Raw genomic sequence first — 24,177 nt, 5'->3', positions numbered from 1 at the left:
TTTGACAATGAGTTCTTGTTTGTCACATTTTGCCGTGTGTTCTGAGATGCTCTAGGTTAGTGTTTCATTTTGATGGTGTAGACATTTCCTGTCACTGAATGAGAGCATCAAATATATAGATTCTTCACACTGTGGTCTCTCATACTAACATGGAGAGATCAAAGCGATGAAAATGTAAAACATTCAAAACAATGGCGACATTATAATGCCTAAATTATCTACTTTCCAATAAACAAAAATGATGAGAGACATTTTAGATCATCTTTGTTATGGAAATATTGCAAAAGCAAAAAATAAACCTAGTGCTTTTGGTTTATTATTTGATGAGGTTAATGTTGCAGAATTGACTTTACTATTTAAAAAAAAAACAAGTCGCAACTTCTGTTAAATGATATAAATTGGTGGCCTATGTCCCAGGGATTAATATTCAAACCCACTTGCTTATCATAAATGTTAATGATTTGAATGAGAATGTAAGTAGCATAGATAGTTAAGGGCCTGTCCCACTTGGGCCGTCATTTACACGACAGGCCGGTAGTGACTGACGCGCGACGGCCGCGCGCGTCATCATGCGGCTGCACAGCCGTCTGGAGCGAGTGACGTCATTTGAAGATGGACACAAAATGCAGGAGTAACTCAGCGGGACCAGCAGCATCTCTGGATAGAAGGAATGGATGATGTTTTGGGTCGAGACTCTTCTTCAGTCTGAAGAAGGGTCTTGACCCGAAACGTCACCCATTGCTTCTCTCCAGAGAATCTGCCGGTCCCGCTGAGTTACTCCTGCATTTTGTGTCTATCTCCAATCGTCTTGGCCCCGCTCTGGGAGTAGGAGTGGGGGCCGATCCAGATCCGCAACGGCTGTGAGCCCCAGGCCGAGTTCGGCGATCGTTTGCCTGCTTCTGCTGCTGTTGGAGGTGAGACGTTGCACCGCACCAGGGTCTTGGGCCTGTCCCACTTTGGCCGTCAGTTACACGACAGGCCGGTGGCGCGCAAAGATTTCGTTCTGGATGAAGTCCACACTCCTCCACGCCACTCCACACCACTCCATGCGCCCCTAACCATGCGCTACCTACACGCAAGCAGGTCACGTAAATCTCGTGCAAATAACGGCCAAGTGGGACAGGCCCTTAAATCAATAGTATTTATTTGGATGTGGAAAGGATGTTTCCACTAGTGGGAGAGTCTAGGACTAGAAGTCATATCCTGAGATTTATTTTTGGAAGGAGATGAGGATAAGGAAGGGCATTCTTTTTGGAAGGAGATGAGGATAAATTTATTTTGTCAAAGGGTGGTGAATCTGTAATTCTTTGCCACAGAAGGCTGTGGAGGCCAAGTCAATGAATACTTTTAAGGCAGGGTTGGAATGGAGACTTCAGGAAGTTGTTATGATAGAAAAAACAAAGCCATGCCGAAATTTAAACATAAAGATGGGAATTGCAAATTAGTGAAATTATGCATTAATATTGAGAACCAGAATTGATAGAATGGTGGGCTAGAGTACCAGTTAGTTGCAGGTTGCAGAATAAATGGTGCAAAGCCAATTAGAATACTGTTAGAGGAATCAAATCAGGACGTGGACAGCAAAGGTACAGGTTTTAGCAACTAAATAGTTTGTGGAGAGAGTTGAAGACAATGGCCTTAGTCTTCTTAACATTTTATGTGGAGAGTTGGGAAGATATTTGACTACTATCTGGCATTGGAACTGTTAAAGGAAACAGTGAAGAGGTAGAATGAAGTTTTTAGTAAGGAACTGCAGATGCTGGTTTAAACTGAAGATAGACACAAAATGCTGGAGTAACTCAGGCAGCATCTCTGGATAAAAGGAATAGGTGATGTTTCGGGTTGAGACCAGGCCTGAAGAAGGGTCTTGATCCAAAACATCACCAATTATTTTTCCCCAGAAATGCTGCCTGACCCGCTGAGTTACTCCAATTTTATGTATCTATCTTTAGAATGAAGTTTGTTAGGTTGCATATGTAAAGAAAAGTCTTGGCTCAAATGAAATGACTGGATCTGTAACAGTAAGATCAAGCTAGAATAGTCTGGAGGACAGCTCGTGATGAATTTTGTTCAATGTTACCAAAAGTTGTGGAGAGATCAGGAAGGATAAACCACTACTGCCAGGTAAAGTAAATATTAGGTTTAATTTTGGTTCGGGCTCAGCTATGAGGGAGCAAATGCCGAATAGGTGAGATTCAGTCAGATGTTCTGAATAGACCAGGCGTGGTCTTGGGAAGGGACTATATGATCATAATCCTTGAAGAAAATATCATCTAATGCTCCTCTTATTTCCCTTGCCTCTGGCATGCTTGATCACATCACCCTCATTCAATGCCTTCCCGTCACTAACTGGGCCTGGTTTAATATTTTGTGACTTTGAAATGAGCTCTGACCATATATTTCTCGCTACTCTCTCTACATATATGCTAGAATTTAGAAGATTGAGGGGGGATCTTATAGAAACTTACAAAATTCTTAAGGGGTTGGACAGGCTAGATGCAGGAAGATTATTTCCGATGTTGGGGAAGTCCAGAACAAGGGGTCACAGTTTAAGGATAAGGGGGAAGTCTTTTAGGACCGAGATGAGAAAATCATTTTTTACACAGAGAGTGGTGAATCTTTGGAATTCTCTGCCACAGAAGGTAGTTGAGGACAGTTCATTGGCTATATTTAAGAGGGAGTTATATGTGGCCTTGTGGCTAAAGGGATCAGGGGTATGGAGAGAGGGCAGGTACAGGATACTGAGTTGGATGATCAGCCATGATCATATTGAATGGTGGTGCAGGCTCGAAGGGCCGAATGGCCTACTCCTGCACCAATTTTTCTATGTTTCTATGTTGTTCCATCATTGAAATCATCTGTGTTTCTCACAATAACAACACCATTTCTGCCCTTGCTAGTGTTGACTGGCTCATTTATAGGTCCCAGAATTGATTATTCCAATGTATTCTTGGCTGGCCTCCTTTCCTCCTACCTTCATAAACCTGAGGTCATACTAAACTCAGATGCCTACAAAGTAAAATGCACCATCCTGTGATGCACCTGCACCTGCCCTGCACTTTCTGAATTAGACTGGCTCTAGGTTAAGCAACATCTCAGTTTTAAAGGTCACACCCTTGTTTTCAGATTCCATCATGCCCTGGGCCCTCCTTACATCTGATATTCTTCAGCTCCAGAGCCTAATAGGCCTGTCCCACTTAGGGGACTTTTTAGGAGACTCTGCAGTCGCCACATAGTCGCCACATGTCCGCGGGTGGTTGCCGGGGAGTCGCCTTCATGGTCGTGAGGAGTTCCCGCATTCTGGGAACTAGTCGCAGCTTCATTATGGTCGCCGCAAATTTTTCAACATGTTAAAATTAGTGGCGACCAGAATGAAGCTGCCATGGAGAGAAGCGAGAATTCTCGTGCCGTAGGTGGGTCGCCAGGAGGTCGAAGGTTCTCGTAGGTTGTAGCCGGTGCTGACTGGTGAATGTCATTGGCTCATTGGGAAAAAAAACGTAAGCAGTAGTTTTCAGAACCAAGGATAACCGACCGGTAATGTTAAATGTCCGCCGAGTTTCACAGCCGTGTATCTCTGGCTATTTAAAAGTTGTCTCCACTCCTTCTCCCTCCTTCTCCCCCCTCTTCCCCCCCCCCCCTCTTTTAAAGGACTTATCATACATTGTGCTTTAGGCTTAATTACAGCACCAACCTTCCTGTTCATCGCGGTGTAAGTCTGTATCACATTGGCTTTGCACCGTGTGAATTTCACTCAACCGCTTGCCCTGTCCCCCACCTGTATAACGAGCAGGTGAAGGAAGGTGTGTGTGTAGCCAGGCATTCTTCACTTCTATAAGATCTTTGATCTTTGATCAATAATGTTATCATCTATCATGATGTTGGCATAATTGGCTCGGTGTCAAAACTTATACTCTTGCGAAGATTGATAATGATAAGGGCCTGTCCCACTGCGGGGTCCTAATTCGCGTTTAAAAGAGTTTCCCTTGACTTATACTCGCAGCATGGTCGACATGAGGTCCTAGGAGGTCTTTGTAACTCTCCTTCATGCTCGAGAGTAGTCCCCACGTACTCGAGGTCTCAGTTAGGTTGCGCTGTTTTTTTTTAGAAGGTTGAAAAATGCCCGCGAATAAAAAAAGGTCGCCATGGGAAAAATCAATATTTTTTTACTCGTAGGTTTAGTCGAGGTAGGTCATAGTAGGTCGTAATGCTATCGTAGGTAATCAAAGGCAATCGAAGGTAGTCGAAGGTAAAGCTCGTTGAAAAAAAAAAAGGGAAGTAAATGTTAAATGTCCAATAAACTTTATTAAATGTTGTCTGGCTTCTTAAAAGTGTCTCCACTCCTTCTCCCCCACTCCTTCTTCCCCTTTAAAGGCTGAAGTATACTATGTTTTTTTATCACAAGCTTTTTTGGAGATATTGTGGAATAAAAATAGTAAATTTGAAGGAAAGTGAGCAAAGGAATTTATAGGAATTTTTTTTTGTACATTTAGTAGGAAGGCTTCATTAATGAACTATATATTTCGAGCTGGCATCTGCAGTATGAGATGAGAGTCAGTGCTTATGACTAGTTTATTATTTTTGTTTTCAGCACATATTCCTTGTCAGAATAGGTCCAGAAGAAAGCATGATGATTATTACAAGTATTAGCAGTTCATAGATATCAAACAGAGTAAGATCTGCTTGATATTTTTGAATAGACGTCTGACGTTATTGTGGGAAGAGTTAATGAATAGACACATGAACTGCATCTGTCAGGAAGAGATTAGGTGCTATGTTGCACATAGTCTTGGGAATTAATTGTCACTGAAAAACATTGACCTGTTGGCAATCAGTGAAAAGACATCAAGTACTAGAAATTGAATATTTTTCAATGTGATGTTTTATTTTATCGCAGTTATGCAAATCATATAAATTTGTTTGTGATTTGATTCTAGGTCATAAAAGATCCACCTCCGCGTCCACCTCCTCCGAAAGAGGTATGTGAATATTTTGAAGTGTGAAAGTTATGTTATTGAAAAATAGTGAAGACATTAAAAGGGCAAAATTATTTAATGGCTTTATCAAATCACTTTGCATAAATCTCATCGGTTAAGCCAGAGTAGAAAAGTTGGACAAATACAAATCATTTTTTGAAGATTACATTTATTTTGATTCATAGGTAAATATTTTCAAATAAATCTTGATAAGATCAACAAGCTGAATTAGGCCATTCGGCCCATCAAGTCTACGATGCCATTCAATCATGGCTGATCTATCTCTCCCTCCTAATCCCATTCTCCTGCCTTCTCCCCATCACCCCTGACACCCATACTAATCAAGAATTGATCTATCACTGCCTTAAATATATCCACTGACATGGCCTCCACAGCCTTCTGTGGCAAAGAATTCCACAGTTTCACCACCCTCTGACTAAAGAAATTCCTCCTCATCTCCTCCCTAAATGAATGGCCTTTAATTGTGAGGAATTAAATGGTTATATGGTTAAATTAAATGGTTAATTATATGGTTAAAATTAAATTCACAAAGTACCATTTTGACCTGGAGCAATAGATTTAGTGTGCCAATTCAGATGTATTATTAATGCAATAGACTTTCTACACGTGAAACATCTGACACTCATTGCATCCCCTTCAATTTTACTTTCCATTACATTAAAAACAACGCGAGGTGTGCAGTCAGTGAACAGCATCCCCCTGTTTTCCGGTGCATTGAATGTGCCCTTGCAGAATGATGTTTTGAATCATTACAAGTCTGGTACAAAGCAGAAGGAAAATGTGTATAAATATTTCAGTGCAGTCATTTGCTGCAAACCAAATCATAACTTGTAAATACCAATTAATTCATCACAGGAACTGACACCTGATGCAGAGCGAAAAAAGAAGTGGCCAACTGTTGATGCTTCATACTATGGTGGCAGAGGTGTTGGTGGAATAAAAAGAATGGAGGTATTTTATTAAATTCACTGACACTAAAGCAGTTCTAATCATACACATTGGCTTGAGATGTCTAGGATTGTACTGTGATGGATAAATTGTGTAACTTCCAGCAGCCCACTGAGAATCTCCATGTCCCATCAAAAAATTTGGGATTGGGCTACTATGAATATTTGCAAAGAACATCTGTAAATTGGACGTATTTACATTTGTTTTATGCAGAAATTGTGCACATGAGGTTTTTAACATTTATTTTGAAATGCTTGCTCAATTTCCTGTCAAAATAACCCCCTGTTGCACTTCCCGTTAAGATTCAGATGGGTTTCATTTCCTGCACAGGCTGGCTTGCATTGAGTATTGAGTTACAGAATTTGAATAAAAAATGTATGATTTGAACCTTTATAAATAACTCAATGTTCAGTGAGGCATGCTTCATCCTAAAAGTAGTGAAGTATGAGTGAACGACAGTGACTTTCCATACTGTACATTTGAAAATAGATGTGTGGAGAGCCCACTTTAAGCATCGAGTGGTCTGTGAGTAACTAACTGCAGCTCACAGACCTCCTGATCTATTGACCCAGCCCAGTGGTGGGGCCCTGGGCCACAAAGGGCCATGGAATATCATCGTCCTTTTCCATCTATCGGAATTCTTTAGTTTATTATTGTCATGTGTACCAATGGACAATGAAAAGCTTTTGTTTGCGTGCTGTCCAGTCAAAGAAAAGAATATGAATACAATCAAAATGTACACAGTGCACAGATAACGGATAAAGGGTACAGCATTTGGTGCAAGATAAAGTCCGATAAAGTAAAATTAAAGATACAGTGCATTCAGAAAGTATTCAGACCCCTTCACTTTTTCCACATTTTGTTATGTTACAGCCTTATTCTAAAATAGATTAAATTCATTTTTTTAATCATCAATCTACATACAATACCTCATAATATAAAAGTGAAAACAGGTGTTTAGAAATGTTTGCAAAGTAATTGAAAAGAAATAACTGAAATATCACATTTACAAAAGTAATCAGACCCTTTGCTATGACACTCACAATTGAGCTCAGATTCATCCTGTTTCCATTAGTTATCCTTGAGATGTTTCTACAACTTGATTGGAGTCCACCAGTGGTAAATTAAATTGATTGGACATGATTTGGAAAGGCACACACCTGTCTATATAAGGTTCCGCAGATGACAGAGCATGTCAGAGCAAAAACCAAGCCATAAAGACAAAGGAATTGTCCGTAGACCTCGGAGATAGGATTGTGTCGAGGCACATATTTGGGGAAGGATATAAAACAATTTCTGCAGCATTGCAGGTCCCGAAGAGCACAGTTGCCTCCGTCATTCTTAAAAGGAAGACTCAATCAATCAAAGACTTTATTGTCATTCAAAAATACACCAACAAATGCAAGTCTGAACGAAATTTTGTTGCATCTGGCTCACCGTGCAACATAAAATAACAAAAGGATAAAATAGATAAAAAGATAAAATAGATAATAGTGGCGGCACATTATATGGAATTCAAGAGTCTGATGGTTTGGAAACTTTGAAACCACTAGGACTCTTCTTAGAGGCCTTGGAGGCCTTGGAGGGCATCTACCACACGCGGTGCCTCAGGAAGGCCCTCAGCATCCATAAGGACTCATCACACCCCTGCCACGGTCTGTTTCAACTACTTCCCTCCGGCAGACGTTACAAGGCCTTCTACGCCCGAACCTCCAGACTCAGGAACAGTTTCATCCCAAGAGCTATAGCGGCTCTGAACCGGCCCTAATGAGTGCCCCCCCACCCACCCCCTTTGGACAGTCTCCCTCAGATGGTCACGTCAATCAATTCAGCTTGTTTATTTATGTATTGTATTTATTTACCTTTCTTGTACATCAGTGGAGCTGCACAATAAATCTCGTTACACTGACGTGCAATGACAATAAAAGATATATTATTATTATTATTATTATTATTAGAAGGTACACAAAATTGCTGGGGAAACTCAGCGGGTGCAGCAGCATCTATGGAGCGAAGGAAATAGGCGACGTTTCGGGCCGAAACCCTTCTTCAGACTATGTTAGACCCGACAAGACTCTTCTTAGAGCTGGCCGCTAGGCCAAACTGAGCAATCGGGGGAGAAGGGCCTTGGTCAGAGAGGTGACGAAGAACCCGATGGTCACTCTGACAGAGCTCCAGAGTTCCTCTGTGGAGTTGGGAGAAACTTCCAGAAGGTCAACTATATCTGCAGCATTCCACCAATCAGGCCTTTATGTTAGAGTGGCCAGACGGAAGCCACTCCTCAGTAAAAGACACATGACAGCCCACTTGGAGTTTGCCAAAAAGGCACCTAAACAAGATTCTCTGGTCTGATGAAATCAAGATTGAACTCTTTGGCCTGAATGCCAAGTGTTATGTCTGGAGGAAACCGGGCACCGCTCATCACCTGGCAAATATCATACCTACGGTGAAGCATGGCGGGAACTGGGAGACTAGTCAGGATCGAGGGAAAGATGAACGGAGCAAAGTCCAGAGATCCTTGATGTAAACCTGCTCCAGAGCGTTCTCGACCTCAGACTGGGGCAGAGGTTCACCTTCCAACAGGACAATGACCTTAAGCACGCAGCTAAGACAACGCAGGAGTGGCTTCGTGACAAGTCTGTGAATGTCCTTGAGTGGCCCAGCCAGATCCCGGACTTGAACCCGATTGAATATCTCTGGAGGGACCTGAAAATAGCTGTGCATCGACGCTCCCCATCCAACCTGACAGAGCTTGAGAGAATCTGCTGAGAAGAAAGAGAGAAATTAAACCATTTCTTGTGTGGTGTAAATCTTTATTCATGTAATTTTATATATTAGGAGAGATCTGTCCCTTGTATATTTATCTTGATTTCTTCCAATTATTTAAGCAAAATGAAACCTCGGTCTGAGATCAAATAAATGCACGTTATTTCTAAAAATAATTAATAATGAACCTTAAGGTTCAAGAATATCATTACATGATGCTAAATTTGTTAATATAAACTTTATTGTGTAAAGACCTCTGAGTGGTCTTTAAGACAATATATGACAGTCTTTAAGACCTGTAAGACAATGCCTACCTTCTGATTAACTTTAATTCACAATTCACTTACATCATTGACTGGGCGCACTTACCATTTTTCTATGCTGTCTCTTCTGGTGTATTTGAAATTGCGAATTGCGTGTTACTGTTTTTGTTCCTCTAGGTCAAGTGGGGAGATAGGGGATCAACTGAAGAAGGAGCAAGGTTAGAAATGGCCAGAAATGCTGTTGTTACTGTCCCAGAGGGTGAAGAGGAACTTATGACACCAAGGCGGCCCAAACCACCCCCGTCGGCTCAAACTCCACTAAAGTGGTATGATCCAATTAAGGTAATTGCTCATCATGCACATTCCATTCGATAAGAAAACATACTTTACGTCAACATGTATAAAAAATTTTAATAAGATTTCTAAGATCAAATGCTTTTGGCCTCATTACTTGAATTCTTAAGTAATTAGAATCATACAGCATGAAAATAGGCACATCGAACAAATTCGTCCATGCTGACCAAGATGTCCCATCTAATCTTGTTGTGTTCGGCTGCATTTGGCCTATATCCCTCCAAATGTTTTCCAAACCATGTACCTGTCCAAATGTGTTTTAAATATTGTTATTGTACTTACCTCACCTACTTCCTCGGGCAATAGACCCAAAGCCTGAGTAACTCAGCGGGTCAGGAGGCATCTCTGGAGAAAAGGATGGGTGACGTTTCGGATTGGGACCCAGGGTCCGGATCCAAAACGTCTCCCATCCTTTTGCTCCAGAGATGCTGCCTGACCTGCTGCGTTATTCCAGCACTTTGTTTCTACCTTCGGTATAAATCAGCATCTGCATTCTTCCCACTTAGTTCGTCTGGCAGCTTGTTTCATATACCTATCACATTGTGAAAAAGTTGTCCTTCAAATTATTTTTAAATCTTTCCTTTTTCTCCTTAAACCTATGCCATATTATATATTACCATACCCTGTGAAGAGTCTCTACGCATTCACTGTATGGAATCCCTTAAGATTTTATACACACCATTTAGAATGCCCCTGAGCACCCTACATTTTAAGGAATAAAGTCAATGTCTGCCCACCATTTCCCTATAGCTTACACTCTTGAGTCCTGGCAACTTCATAATCTTTTCTGTATTCTTTTCAGCTTAATGCCATCTTTCCTATAGCAGGGTGACCAAAACTGAACACAATACTCAAAGTGCGGCCTCACCGACGTCTTGTACAACTGTAACATAACATTCCAATGTCTATAGTCAATTCCCTGACTGATGAAGGCAAACATGCCAAAATGTGACACCACTACGGTTCATTGTGAAGGTCCTGCCCTTGCTTTACTTCCAAAAATGCAATACCTCACATTTATCAGAATTAAACTCCATTAACCATTCTTTGGCACACTTGCCCAGCCTATCAAGATCCCTCTGTAATTCTCGTTAACTATCTTCACCATTATACCTCCTCCTTTAGCGTCATCTGCAAACTTACTTATCATGCTTTGCGCATTCTCATCCAAAATTATTATTCTATTATACTCTTGACATGGTCCAAAGACTAACGTTCAATACAAGTCAAGATGATTAGTTAGGCCAACAAGAAAAATGGGACCTATAATTGGGAAATATTTGCAGGACGATTTTGTGAAAAGAAGCATAAACATGGGAATACAACATTAAAACATGTCAATGAAAATGTATAAATGTGATTTAATGTGGGCTCTCAAATAGGCTAGCTTAAAAAATACATTGGATTCTATTGTTTTTATACCAGAAAATAATAGCTGAGCTTCATATGTTTTTATGGTATCTTTTCAAATTATAGGGTAGACTTGACGCATTGTGGGCACTGTTGGGACGGCAATATGATCGAGTTTCTTTGATGCGACCACAAAGCGGTGATGAGGTATCATTCAAATTCTTTCTTGGGAGATGAAAACGTTCATTTAAATAAATTTTATTTGGTGCTTTTTCTATTTATATGTCCATTATAGCCAATTGATTTATTTGTAGTTCTTTTCAAACTGATCCCATTGATATCCATTTGTCTGGAAAATAATTTTCTATTGTTTATCAACACTTCTTTATAGATTGCATGAAAAATATTTAAATGTCAATAACCTACTTTTGTGATGATTCTTTGAAAATAATATTACATGCAACCATGCCCAACTTTTAAGAACTCAAGAAATGGCAGATGATTTTATTACTGTGCTTGGAATTCGAATGAAAAATAATTGTATTCCATATGAATCATGCTAAGTTCAGTGCAAAGAGAATACAGTGCCTCCATAATGTTTCGGACAAAGACCCATCATTTATTTATTTTCCTCTGTACTCCACAATTTGAGATTTGTAATGGAAAAAAATCATGTGGTTAAAGTCCACATATCAGATTTTATTAAAGGGTATTTTTATATATTTTGGTTTCACCATGCAGAAATTACAGCTGTGGTTATATATAGTCACCCCATTTCACGGCACCGTAATATTTGGGACACATGGCTTCACAGGCGTCAGTAATTGCTCAGGTGTGTTTAATTGCCTCCTTGATGCAGGTATAAGAGAGCTCTCAGCACCTAGTCTTTCCTCCAGTCTTTCCATCACCTTTGGAAACTTTTATTACTGTTTATCAACATGAGGACCAAAGGCCAATGTAAGTCAAAGAAGCCATTATGAGACTGAGGAACAAGAATAAAACTGTTAGACATCAACCAAACCTTAGGCTTACCAAAATCAACTGTTTGGAACATCATTAAGATGAAAGAGAGCACTGGTGAGCTTACTAATCGCAAAGGCACTGGCAGGTCATGGAAGACCTCCACAGCTGATGACAGAAGAATTATCTCTATAATAAAGAAAAATCCCCAATGACCATTGTCCACAGAAGAGGCTACTCTGCAAGATGCAAACCACTGGTTAGCCGCAAAGATAGGATGGCCAGGTTACAGTTTGCCAAAAAGTACTTTAAAAAACAAACACAGTTCTGGAAAAAGGTCTTGTGGACAGATGAGATGAAGATTAACTTGTATCAGAGTGATGGCAAGAGCAAAGTATGGAGGAGAGAAGGAACTGCCCAAGATCCAAAGCATAGCACCTCATCTGTGAAACACGGTGGTGGGGGTGTTATGGCCTGGGCATGTATGGCTGCTGAAGGTACTGGCCCACTTATCTTCATTAATGATACAACTGCTGATGGTAGTAGCATAATGAATTCTGAAGTGTTTAGACACATGTTTCTGTTCAAGTTCAAACAAATGGCTCAAAACTCATTGGCTGGCGGTTCATTCTACAGCAAGACAATGATTCCAAATATACTGCTAAAGCAACAAAGGAGTTTTTCAAAGCTAAAAAATGGTCAATTCTTGAGTGGCCAAGTCTATCACCCGATCTGTGCCCAATTGAGCATGCCTTTCATATGCTGAAGAGAAAACTGAATGGGACTAGCCTCCAAAACAAGCATAAGCTAAAGATGGCTGCAATACAGGTCTGGCCAGAGAAGCCACCCAGCAACTGGTGATGTCCATGAATCGCAGACTTCAAGCAGTCATTGCGTGCAAAGGATCTGCAACAAAATACTAAACATGACTACCTTCATTTACATGACATTGCTGTGTCCCAAACATTATGGTGCCCTAAAATAGGGGGATAACGTATAAACACTGCTGTAATTTCTACATGGTGAAACCAAAATGTATAAAAATGCCCTTTATTAAAATCTGACAATGTGCACTTTAACCACATGTTTTTTTTCTATTTCAAATTTCAAATTGTGGAGCACAGAGGCAAATAAATAAATGATGGGTCCTTGTCCCAAACATTATGGAGGGCACTGTAAATCACTGTGCACAAAAGTGTGTTTAACAAAATAATCACATGGCATATATATTTCAAATGACTGAGATAAATACTAATAGTGTGACAATTTGCAGCAAGAGAGTTTGTTCAATATTTTTTTACGTTAAAAATATGTCATTATGGTTAATGGGACTATAGAATGAAGATGGAGCTGCAACACTGGCATTCTCTGACCACTGCATTCTCTTCTGGGAGCACAGGTTTAGTGAATCATCATCTGAACCATCAGTGCCAACATGGAACAACAAACATATTGTGAAACATTGTAGTCTTTATACTCTTCCTTCGTCACAGAGCTTAGGGTGTAATTGGTAAAGTAATGACAAACTGGTTCTCTTTGCAAGTTCTTGATTTGTGGTATTTTCTTTGTTAATAATCACGAATTTCCCCACTCTGTTTTGTGTATAAAAATGCTGGGAAGAGCATTATTGGTTGACATCTATGAATTAATGAAAATCCGCACAATTTTCCATCCATTTTCCTGAACATAAAAGCAGAACTCCAGTGATGAGAGCCATTGATCATGTATTTTTCCTCATAAATTAAATTCCTACACTTAACCTTAGAGAATAGAATAGCATCGAGTAGAATACTTTATTGTCACATGTGATAAGTCACAGTGAAATTCTTTGCTTGCATACCTTGCCAAAGTATGCAAATAGTCACCCATAGAGGGCACTTAGAAAGTTACAAACACCTCCCCCTGCGCCAGTTCCCTTTTTGTCATTAGATGGCTGCAAACAAATTAATCATAAGAAGCCGTTCTTTCGAAGTTAATTAAAAGTAGTTGCTCATTCGAGAATTGATTTGCACAATTTTATTTTGGTCTCAATCCTAACCCCTCTCCGTATGAGAGTTACCTCATCCATGGGTGACATGGCCTTACTGTCTCTTGCCTCCATAGCTTGGGTTTAATCTTGACCCCTGCAGCTCCTGGTGTGGAGCTTGAATGCCCTCCCTGTGATCATGAGAGCTTCCCATTAGTGCTCTGGTTTTTTCCCATATTCAAAAGATCTGCTGATTAGGTCATACGGTGATAAGTGATAGGAGCAGAATTAGGCCATTAGGCCCATCAAGTGTACTCCGCCATTCAATCGTGGCTGGTCTATCCTTCTCTCCTAACCCCATTCGCCTGCCTTCTCCCCATAACCCCCGACACCCGTACTAATCAAGAATCTATCTCTGCCTTAAAAATATTCATTGAATATGATTGATATGTCAATTGACATATAAATTACCTTCTAGAGTAGGTTAGTGGCAAGAGCATTATGGGATATGAATGGGCATGTGAGAGAGAATAGGTTATAAGGAAATAAGAAGGATATAAAACATTGAACAATACAGCACTAAAATATGCTCTTCAGCCCATGATGTTTGTGGTGCCAACCATGATGCCAATCCAGACTAAATCCGATCTGCCTGACTGGTGTAGACCTAATGGGCATATGGCGACCAGGTAATAAGAAAATCCTATGTCTACTTTACAATATCCTATGTGATAGAACTATACAAATGGGGCCCAGTTTTTTTGGGTTTTTTGGTTACTGTTTTGCCAACATAACACAGATCCCGGTTCCATTCCTATATCTCAAATTTTCTTCTATCAAATATTTAGCTTCAAATAAATGTTCCTTTTTTCAGTAGAATTAATAATTCCACTAAAATATTTGGTGAGGAATTTTTATACCTGACATATTCTTTGTTGCCTTCCCTTCATTTTGTTTTGGTGATTTTAAATTTATGCTTCAAATAATCAATTTACTCTGATGAAAGTTGAGGCTTGAAAGAGGGACGTGTAAAATAGCCATCAGGTTTTGAAATCAATTCTGTGAATTTAAAGACCTTCCATTATGTAATTGGAAAAATTGTTTTCATGAAAAATAAAATTGTTCAATGCCTCACTTGATACCTTACAATAAGCAACTGCCTTCATGTATCCAGCAAAGCTGTGTACATGCTGCACACTCAGGGGCCAGATGCTTGTCAAGTGAATGGAATGTTGGTATGTCCAGCTGCAGACCATCATGGATTTCACTCAGTCTATTTGAACCAGGCTGACTAATCTATTTATTACAGATCTCAATTTAAACTGGCATTAACATCTAGGAGTTTATACTGCTCTAACGTCACTGTGTTTCACTCTGCAATATTTTACATTAAAACATCTACAGTTTGGAATTAATCTAGAATTTTCAGTCATGTAAATAAGATCACTTTATTTATCCCTATGAAGAAAAGTTAGTTTTTACTTTAATAGATTTCTAATAGATACTTTTAATAGATACTTCTGAATTTGAAAATTGGGATTATGTTTTATTAACTGTGAACCCTCCCCCCTCCCCACCCCCCACAAAAAGAAAAGTGCTCTTCGAAAATAATTTTGATATAATATAATTTTTAAGTCAAGAAAATTATCATTAAAAGGAACTGACTAATTCATGGTATTAGCCCAGCCCCAAATTAAGACTACTTTCTTCCCACACCTCGGTGACTGATATTAATTCTACGATTAAAGTCTTACATGCAATTAATATGGTCTTTAAAATCCTAAAATCAGGCAAGAAACAAAATGTGTAAATATTGAACCTGGAAGTAATATATTACTAAGCAATGTGTGTCTTTTTGGTGGATTTGCTGGCTTTAGATCAGCTCTCTGCCCAATGTAAAGTATATTTTATGTGTAGCTCCTGGAAGGACAGAAGGGGGAGGGTCAATTGGTATTGCAATTGGGAAGATGCTATTGGGAACTACAGTGCTGGGGGAGGCTCACGAGCTATGATCTTTGCTGAGGAGTGCTCGAATCATATCTTCGGCAACGGGTTGAGTTGGAGGATCACGCCTCCTGTGGGGGTTACGGGTAGGGGACAGGTGTGTTGGGGGAGCAGACCCAACGGGTCTGTGCTTGGTCTAGTATATTTTAAAGGCTGATCCATATTATATGAAAAACACACATTCTCGTGTGTTTGAAGCATTTATTTGCTTGAACGTTCCATGTCATTTAATGAGCATCTAACCAACAAAAGTGATCCACTGTTTTGTTGGAAATATTTATATGAGACCAATAACTCAAGACCCACTGTGATTTCATCAGTTGTTGGTAATTGCAGAAGTTAAATGATATTTTACAGAAGTTTATCTTTCTGCAAAAGATTAATAAGAAACATTACATATTCCTTCTGCTGGAAATATGAATATTTTAATAATTAATTAGTACATTACCATCAAAATATTCTCACTGAGAATGTCCTTGGCCATGATTGGTATCGCTGTATGCTTACATTAACAGTTTCAGTTTTGGTACCAAAAACATCAAACTGCTGGACAAACTCGGCCTGTCAGACAGCATCAGCGGGGTAAATTGCACAGACGGCATTTTGGGTCGGAATCCTTCTTGAGTCTGAAGAAGGGTTCTGACTTGAAATGTCATCTGTCCATTTCCATCCGCAGATGCTGCCTGACCACTGAGTTCCTCCAGCAGTTTTGTTTGCTCAAGAATCCAGCATCTCCATTCTGTTGTGTCCATTCTCAGATATCTGTTGCTTTGGATTGCATTATAAAGAATATTTGTATTTATATAGTTCCACATTCTGCTAAGAATTCCATTAGAATTCTGAAGAATTATAATTCTAGCAACCATCGTTCAGGGTCAGTGTCTCACAAACACAGAAACATGGAATAAACCATTCTACTCCTTGGGTTTGTTCTATCATTCAAGTGGACAAATCTTGTTTAATCTGTATTTTTACTCCTTCTATTCTGATATCACATTCTGTGCCCACAGATGGCTACAGTGAGATGTTTTTGGTGATAGGAGTTGAAGAGAGTATGCTAGGTATTCAGAAATGTTCATGTCACTCCTTAAATAATGCCAGGAAAAGTTTATTTTCCATCTGAATAAATTAGGCAGTTTCTTAATTTAACATTAAATGGAGGCACCATTTAATGGAGTCCAAAAGTTATTTCATTTATCAAACAGATTACACAATCCAGATAATCAATTTTGAATTGGCTATTGGATTGACTCGACCTTAATGGTGACATATTGCCCACTGTCCCTTTTCTAGAGAATTACAGCTGGATTGTCAAAGCACCTTGTTACAATCAGCAGGTTTTGTTTTTAATATATAAATCGGGGTCCTGGAGCATCGGATTCCGATTGCTATTTAGAATTGGACTGAGTGAAGCTGTTGCTTGGTCTAAGTAAGTCTGCAGCCTTCGCAGTCTCCTCCATGCTGAGTTTATCCAACCCTCTTCCTGCAATCTCTCCATTGCTTTTTACTGCTGTGTCTTGCTGCAAGCTGCCCAGACTTGAACCTGTCCTATGGTCAAGAGTGGAGGAAAGAACTGCTAGTTTGCACTGCAGAAGGGTCTCAACCTGAAATGTCACCCATTCCTCCTATGCTGTCTGACCCAGTTTTTACTCCAGCTTTTTGTGTCTATCTACTGTCAAGAGTGTTCAATTGTCGCATGTACCGAAAACATGACAATGAAATTCTTACTTGCTACAGCTTAGCAGGCCTTTAAATGCGATAACACAGAGATAATATATATTAATCGAAAATACCATAAATTAAGATTATGGTAACCACAATAGTGAAAAAACCAAAGTCCATAGTGCAACCAAAGGTACAGTCCATATAAAATCAGAGTTGCTGAGGCTAGTGCTTTGTGGTATTCAAGAATTTGATGATTGCTGGGAAGTAGCTTTTCCTAAGCCTAGTGGGCATGGTGTTTGGACTTCTTTACCCTCCCGATGCTAGTAGATGGTAGGTGATTAAGGTAGCCAGGGCGGTTTAGGTTGTTGATGATTTTGGCTGCCTTTTTGAGGCATCATCTCCAACAGATCCCTTCACTGGTGGGAAGGTCATACCCATGATAGACCAGGCACTATCTCCCACTCTCTAGCCTATTTCATCCCTGGACAAGTTACTGAACCAGAATGCGATTCAACCAGACAGTATGCTCTCTATCGCATACCTGTAGAAATTTGATACTCAGCGACATACCAAGTCTCCTCAACCTTCCAAGGAAGTAGAAACGTTGATGAATTTTCTTTGTTTTTGCTAACATTGAGAGCATAATTGTTGTTCTGGCAGTGTTCTATCAGATTATCAATACACTGACATCATTATCCAAAATGCATCCAACAATATTCGTATCATCTACCAATTTAAAGATGACTTTGGTGCTGCGTCCGGCTATACAGTCTTGGGTGTGGAGAGAATAGAAGACGGGAATGGGCACACAGCCTTGAGGTGCTCTAGTGTTGATGATTGGAGGAAGTGTTGTTGCTAAATCATGCTGATTGTGCCTGCCCATGAGGAAGTTGAGAATTTGATTACATAGGGATGAGCAGAGACCCAGTTTTCTTAAGTATGATGATAAGTTTGGTAGGGATGGTAATGTTGAATAAGAAGCGGTAGTTGATGAATAACTGCCTGATGTACTGCATCAAGAAACCTATTGAGTTGGGTGCCTTGATGATTTCATTACATTGTGCTATGGGCTATAACATTTTGCAGATACATTCCTTGTGGAATCTCAGCCAGTTGGACAACCAAAAATTAAACTCAATTCCTTTGTTGTTCAGGTTAATCTTAAAACCATAATCCAATGCTGCTGTGAAGGATAGGGTGGCTGGAATATAGTCAGTGTCAGTAATTGTTTCAATAATTTGCAGAGGCAGAGTAGCGCAGCAGTGGTGTTGCTGCCCTACAGTGCCAACGGCCCGGGTTTGATACTGAATATGGGTGCTGCCTGTACGGAGTTTGTACGTTCTCCCTGTGACCACATGTGTTTTCTCTGGGTTCTCTGGTTTCCTCCCACATTTTAAAGACGAGCAGGTTTGTAGGTTAATTGGCTTCCTTAAATTATCTGTAGTGTGTAGGATAGAACTTGTGTACAGGTGATCATTGGTTGGCACGGACACTGTGGGCCGAAGAGCTTGTTTCCAGCTCTAAATTAAACTATATTACATTTCTATACACATAGTGTGAAATTGACTTTGGCATGTATGAACATAGCTTATCTTTTATTATTTCTACAGTGTTGTATGGTATATTTGTGCTCATATGGGGCTCCATGTAAATTAATTTAAGATTGATTACAATAATTTCAGATAGGTCACATTTCTTAAGATCTATTATTTCGACAAGCAGAGAATGGAATTAATAGTGAGGTATGGTAGTTTCCCAGCTGGCTTTAAAGAATAAACAAACCACATAGAAACAGAGAATATAGGTGCAGGAGTAGGCCATTCGACCCTTCGAGCCAGCATCGCCATTCAATATGATCATGGCTGATCATCCAAAATCAGTAGCCCGTTTCTGCCTTCTCCCCACACCCCTTGATTCCGTGAGCCCCAAGACCCGTACCTAACTCTCTTGAAAACATCCAGTGAATTGGCCTCCACTGCCTTCTGTGGCAGAGAATTACACAGATTCACAACTCTGGGTGAAAACGTTTTTCCTCATCTCAGGCCTACCCCTTATTCTTAAACTGACCCCTGGTTCTAGACTCAGCCAACATGGGGAACATTTTTCCTGCATCTAGACTGTCCAATCCCTTAGAAGTTTATGATTCCATAAGATCCACTCTCATCCTTCTAAATTCCAGTGAATATAAGCCCTGTTGATCCATTCTTTCATCATATATCAGTCCCGCCATCACATTAATTAACCTGGTGAACCTACGCTGCATTCCCTCAATAGCAAGAATGTCCTTCCTCAAATTAGGAGACCAAAACTGCACACAATACTCCAGGTGTGGTCTCTCCAGGGCCCTGTACAACTGCAGTAGGACCTCCTTACTCTTATACTCAAATCCTGTTGCTATAATTCTGTTGTCTCTTATGTAGATAGTAGGGGGCTGCTTATGAAAAAAGATTGATCAACCAACTTCATTTGATAACTATAGAAAATAAAAATAGAATCAATAATTTCCTAAGCTTATTTTTTATCACAGAGCTTACAGCCATCTTTAAGATCCCGCATCTTTCCATTTTTTCAAACATTAAAAAAAAACATCATGCTGCAGGAAGTTTTAGCTGATTTCTTGTGAAATTGCAAACTTCCTCATTCAAACATTCAAATTCAAATTCCTCATTCAAATGCTCCATTACCACATTTTTTAAATGTGGTAATGGGTCATTTCCTGTGAAGGCATACTATATAAAATAAAAGGCTCTGTGCATTGATAGCGTAATGCTTTTCTATAATGTACTTCAAATCAGTACTGAGATGACATTGAAGAACTGTTACCTGTAGTTGGTGTCCCATAGCAAATCCTCACATATCTGCAAAAAGCCTTATTCCATGTAGATGTCCTTGGGTTATCTAATTTTATCTATCTGGTAACCTAATTACCACTTTAAAAAATATATTTTAATCCTTGATTTATGAAAATATTCTTCTAGCTCCCTTAACAACCCTAATGCTAACTGATTGCTGTAATATGTCAAGTCATACGACTTGCTTAGTTTTCTCTACAAAGGATCATACCTACTTTATCTTTTTGCATGGTGGGTAAAGACAATGGTTGGAAGGGGAGCGAGATATTTGGATACAATGTAGAAGGAAAGAACATTATGAAAGTATTGGAGTATTGTGGGGTACATTCCTACGCTAGCTGAAATGCGATATGATATGATACGATATAACTTTATTTGTGCAAAGATTGGGGAGGGGAGTCGGTCTACTCCACGACAGAAGGGGGAGGAGTGGTAAAGTTTGATAACCACAGGGAAGAAAGATCTCCTGTGGTGTTCTGTCCTACATCTTGGTGGAACCAGTCTGTTGCTGAAGGTACTCCTCAGGTTGACCTGTGTGCCATGGAGGGCGTGAGCTGTATTATCCAGGATGGTCTGCAGTTTGAGGAGAATCCTCCCCTCCAAGACCACCTCCCATGATACCAACTCTGCCCCCAGGATGGAGACAGCCTTCTTGATGAGTTTGTTAATTCTATTATCGTCCGCGACCTTCGCCCTGCTGCCCCTGAACACAACAGCAAAGAAGATGATACCGGCTACCACCGATTGGTGGAACATCTGCAGCATCTTCAGACATTGAAGAAGCGGAGCCTTCTCAAAATGTACAGCCAGCTCTGTCCCTTCTTGTACAGGTCCTCAGCATTCCTGGACCAGTCCAGGTACACTCCAAGGTACTGTATTTGTACTCCCTGGTAAACTGCACATCCACACCATTGATGGAGGCAGGAGACAAAGGTGTTCCTCTCCTCCTAAAGTCCACCTTAGTCTTGTCTGTGGTGATTGTCCAGCACTAACTCCTTAGTCTTGTCTGTGGTCTGTGGCTGCAGGTGATTCAGACCACGCCATTCAACAAAGTCGTTGACTACACTTCTGTATTCAGCTTCCTTCCCCTCACTGATGCAGCCCACAGTTGTAGAGTCATCTGAAAACTTCTGCAGGTGGCAGGAGTCTGAGTTATATCTGAAGATGTAGATGGTGAACAGGAAGGGAGACAGGACCATCCCCTGTGGGGCCCCTGTGTTGCTGACTACCATGTCCGAGACACAGCTCTGTAGCCTGACATACTGTGGTCGTACAGTCAGGTAGTCGGTGACACAGGGTGACTAAAGGCTTCTTTCTCTCATTGGTACATTGTTATGAAAACAACAGAATTCAAATATTCGCAAACAAAAATTTTGATTAACATTAAATCACCAGCAAAGTCTTTCACATTTGCCTGTGGCTTATACCAGGTGACAGATCAAACTCATCAATTACCAGCAATGGGAGTGGTGCTTTAATACATTTGGTTACTGCACTGATGCCCTTTGAATATTATATGACTACCATGCATAATTATTTATTCCTGTCCTTGTCCTGAATCACTTCATTCAAATAAAATGTAAAATTGTTCACAGAGAAAGTGGTTTTAAAATTCTCAGTGACTAGTCTTGATATGAAGCACATTGGAGTGATTTGTGAAACTACCACTTGCCAGTATAAAGCATTACAAGACTCATGAGTGAAATCTTCAAAAAAATATTACTTTTAATTAAAGTTTACTTTTTAATTTAGTTTACTTTTAAAAGACAAGACTTTTGTTTATATCATCTCGAGTGCCAGTTTTGGCCTGATGTCCATAACTTGGATATGCTAGATATATCAAATAAGTCAGTTGTTTCGCTTTCATTTGTTGTTTCTGGAGAAAACATTTCTATTCTCCAGATTCGTTGCCACTGATTCCAAATGACATAGGAAAAGGATAATAAAAATGATAGTGACATAAGACCTGAAGGGATATACTATTGTGTGACCAGTTTTTCCATTAATAAAGATCTCTTTATTAACATAACTTAAGCCCCCCAGTAATTTTGCAGTAAATATATTAATTTATGAGAGTTAGCCATCTTTGTTCTGAAACCTTTTCAGGAGTAAACAAAGACTTACCTAGTCTCTGAATACAAGTTTGTAATGTATGCCTTGGAAATACTTTCTGGGGAAGATGATTCATAAAAAAGGGTTTTAATGTGTGCATTCATATTATAATATTAATAGACACGAGGCCTTGACAATGTCATATTAAGGACAAAACATTATTCCTGTCATTGATGGAGTAAGTTTATCAAAACAACATAATTTCATAGGAATTACATAATGCAGAACACATTCTCCATCAATAAGCACAAGGATGATTCTGATAAAAGTAAGAGCTGATTGTTCAGCTGTTTTACTTTCTACATCTTTACTTCTTAAAATATCCTGAGTTTCATTAAAAACTTAAATGAACAGTTTCTAAAATAGTTCCTTTGTGCTCAACATAGTGATGAACACTGAGAATGATTTTTCTATCAAGATCTTAACAATCCTAACTTACCTGATGTGTTGAGCTGATGAAAGGTATACAGTATACAGATATACTGATTTTTAAATCTGCAAGTGCTATATTTGTTTAAATTTGTTACTAAAAACAATAGTTCGAGCACATTTTGAAACATTAATTCTAATATGTCAACTTTGGACTTGATGATATCCTTATGAAGGAAATAGTATTTACTTTATGACATGATTTCTGGTAAACAAAAAAGTTTTTTTTCGCTTGAGCAGCTGGTTTTCAGAAATGCTCCGTTAGGACCCAGTGGGCCAATGTTTAGCATTTAGCAAGTATTCACCATAGGTTTCAGGGCCTTGATGTTCTAATTGAAGTTTAGGCAGGATGTATCAAAGCTAGAAAGGCTCTTCAGTGCCAGCAACTAATGCATGGTGGAACCACTTTGAGTTCCATGGTGTGAATGCAGAGACTTTGATTCCGGATGTAAATCCAGAGAGAGGGCAGTGAATGATACATTTTTCAACAAATGATCTGCGAGGTTACAAATGCCAGTACAGGTATGTAGAAGTAAGCAAGTTGTTGCAGACGTCTGTTTGGATGGGAGGCAGTGGTCTTCACCAGCCTGCAGCAAGTCTGCTGGAGTGTCAGCAGATGCAGTTGAGAGTGGCAGAACAGTTTTGGTCTCACATTTGATGCCTGAGGGGCTTAAACACCAAAGGTAGAGCAGGGAAGGACACAGCTGTGCTCCTGAACTGGCCTCGGGCACAAATAAAGAGATCTAATGTATTTTGACTCTATTGTGAGGGGAGCTAGGGGAAGATGAGCCACTTCAGAGCGAAGTTAACACAACAACATCTGCCACAAAGTTTCAAGGGGAGCGGCTGGGGAGGAGCAGGTAGCTGAGGTAGTCCCTGAGAAAACAGTCTTTATTTAGATAGATTTTCTAAAGATCTGTGTCTTGTTAATGTACACTGCAAGGCCCTGTATTGTTTTTATGGCTTTATTTTTTGACTATAGGAACATTTATAGGAACTATAGGAACATTTGATGTGTAAATAAAATAGGAACATTTTATGTGTAAATGGTGTTTTACATATTGTGGGGTTTTTTTCAAAGTAAGAATCACAGGACTCTGAAGCAGTCCTTCAGAACTTTTAAGTTATGAATTATTTTATTTGAAATTCAGCTATTATTTGACCTTTTGATTATTTTATTTCTCTCTGGAAGATTTATATAGAATGTGATTTACATATTTTCTTCCAGAAATACTTCAAAGGACAGCCGGTTAGACTATATTAGGCCTGTCAAAAAGTTTTTGACTTCTATTTGTTGTCATTGTGCCATATTTGACATACAAATATGTCCAAAACAAGTTGAATTATACAGAATCCTCATTCTGTAATGACAGCGAACTAAATGGACATTGTGCTGGAAATGTCACATCTAAAAAGTTATTTGTAATATTAGAAAATTGGGAGGTATCCAAGGAAACTCACTTCAATGGAACTTGCTGTTTTCTGATAAAAGAAGCCTTTAACTGGTCTTTTCA

At 39.6% G+C, this 24,177-nt stretch overlaps 1 protein-coding gene across 1 annotated transcript in view; it reads left to right on the top strand.

The window, feature by feature from the left end:
- The window catches only part of antxr2 (ANTXR cell adhesion molecule 2), a 208,971-nt gene that overhangs the window by 98,214 nt on the left and 86,580 nt on the right, over positions 1 to 24,177 (top strand). Inside the window, exons 13-16 of the mRNA XM_033023964.1 lie at positions 4,935 to 4,976; positions 5,850 to 5,945; positions 9,149 to 9,313; positions 10,802 to 10,882. Coding sequence (XP_032879855.1) covers positions 4,935 to 4,976; positions 5,850 to 5,945; positions 9,149 to 9,313; positions 10,802 to 10,882 — 384 coding nt within the window. The remainder of the gene's footprint in view (positions 1 to 4,934; positions 4,977 to 5,849; positions 5,946 to 9,148; positions 9,314 to 10,801; positions 10,883 to 24,177) is intronic.

This window comes from Amblyraja radiata, chromosome 1, assembly GCF_010909765.2.
Source record: "Amblyraja radiata isolate CabotCenter1 chromosome 1, sAmbRad1.1.pri, whole genome shotgun sequence".
Lineage (NCBI taxonomy): Eukaryota > Metazoa > Chordata > Chondrichthyes > Rajiformes > Rajidae > Amblyraja > Amblyraja radiata.
The sequence above is the reverse complement of the archived record's forward strand: the minus strand, read 5'-3'. Positions and strand labels throughout refer to the sequence as shown.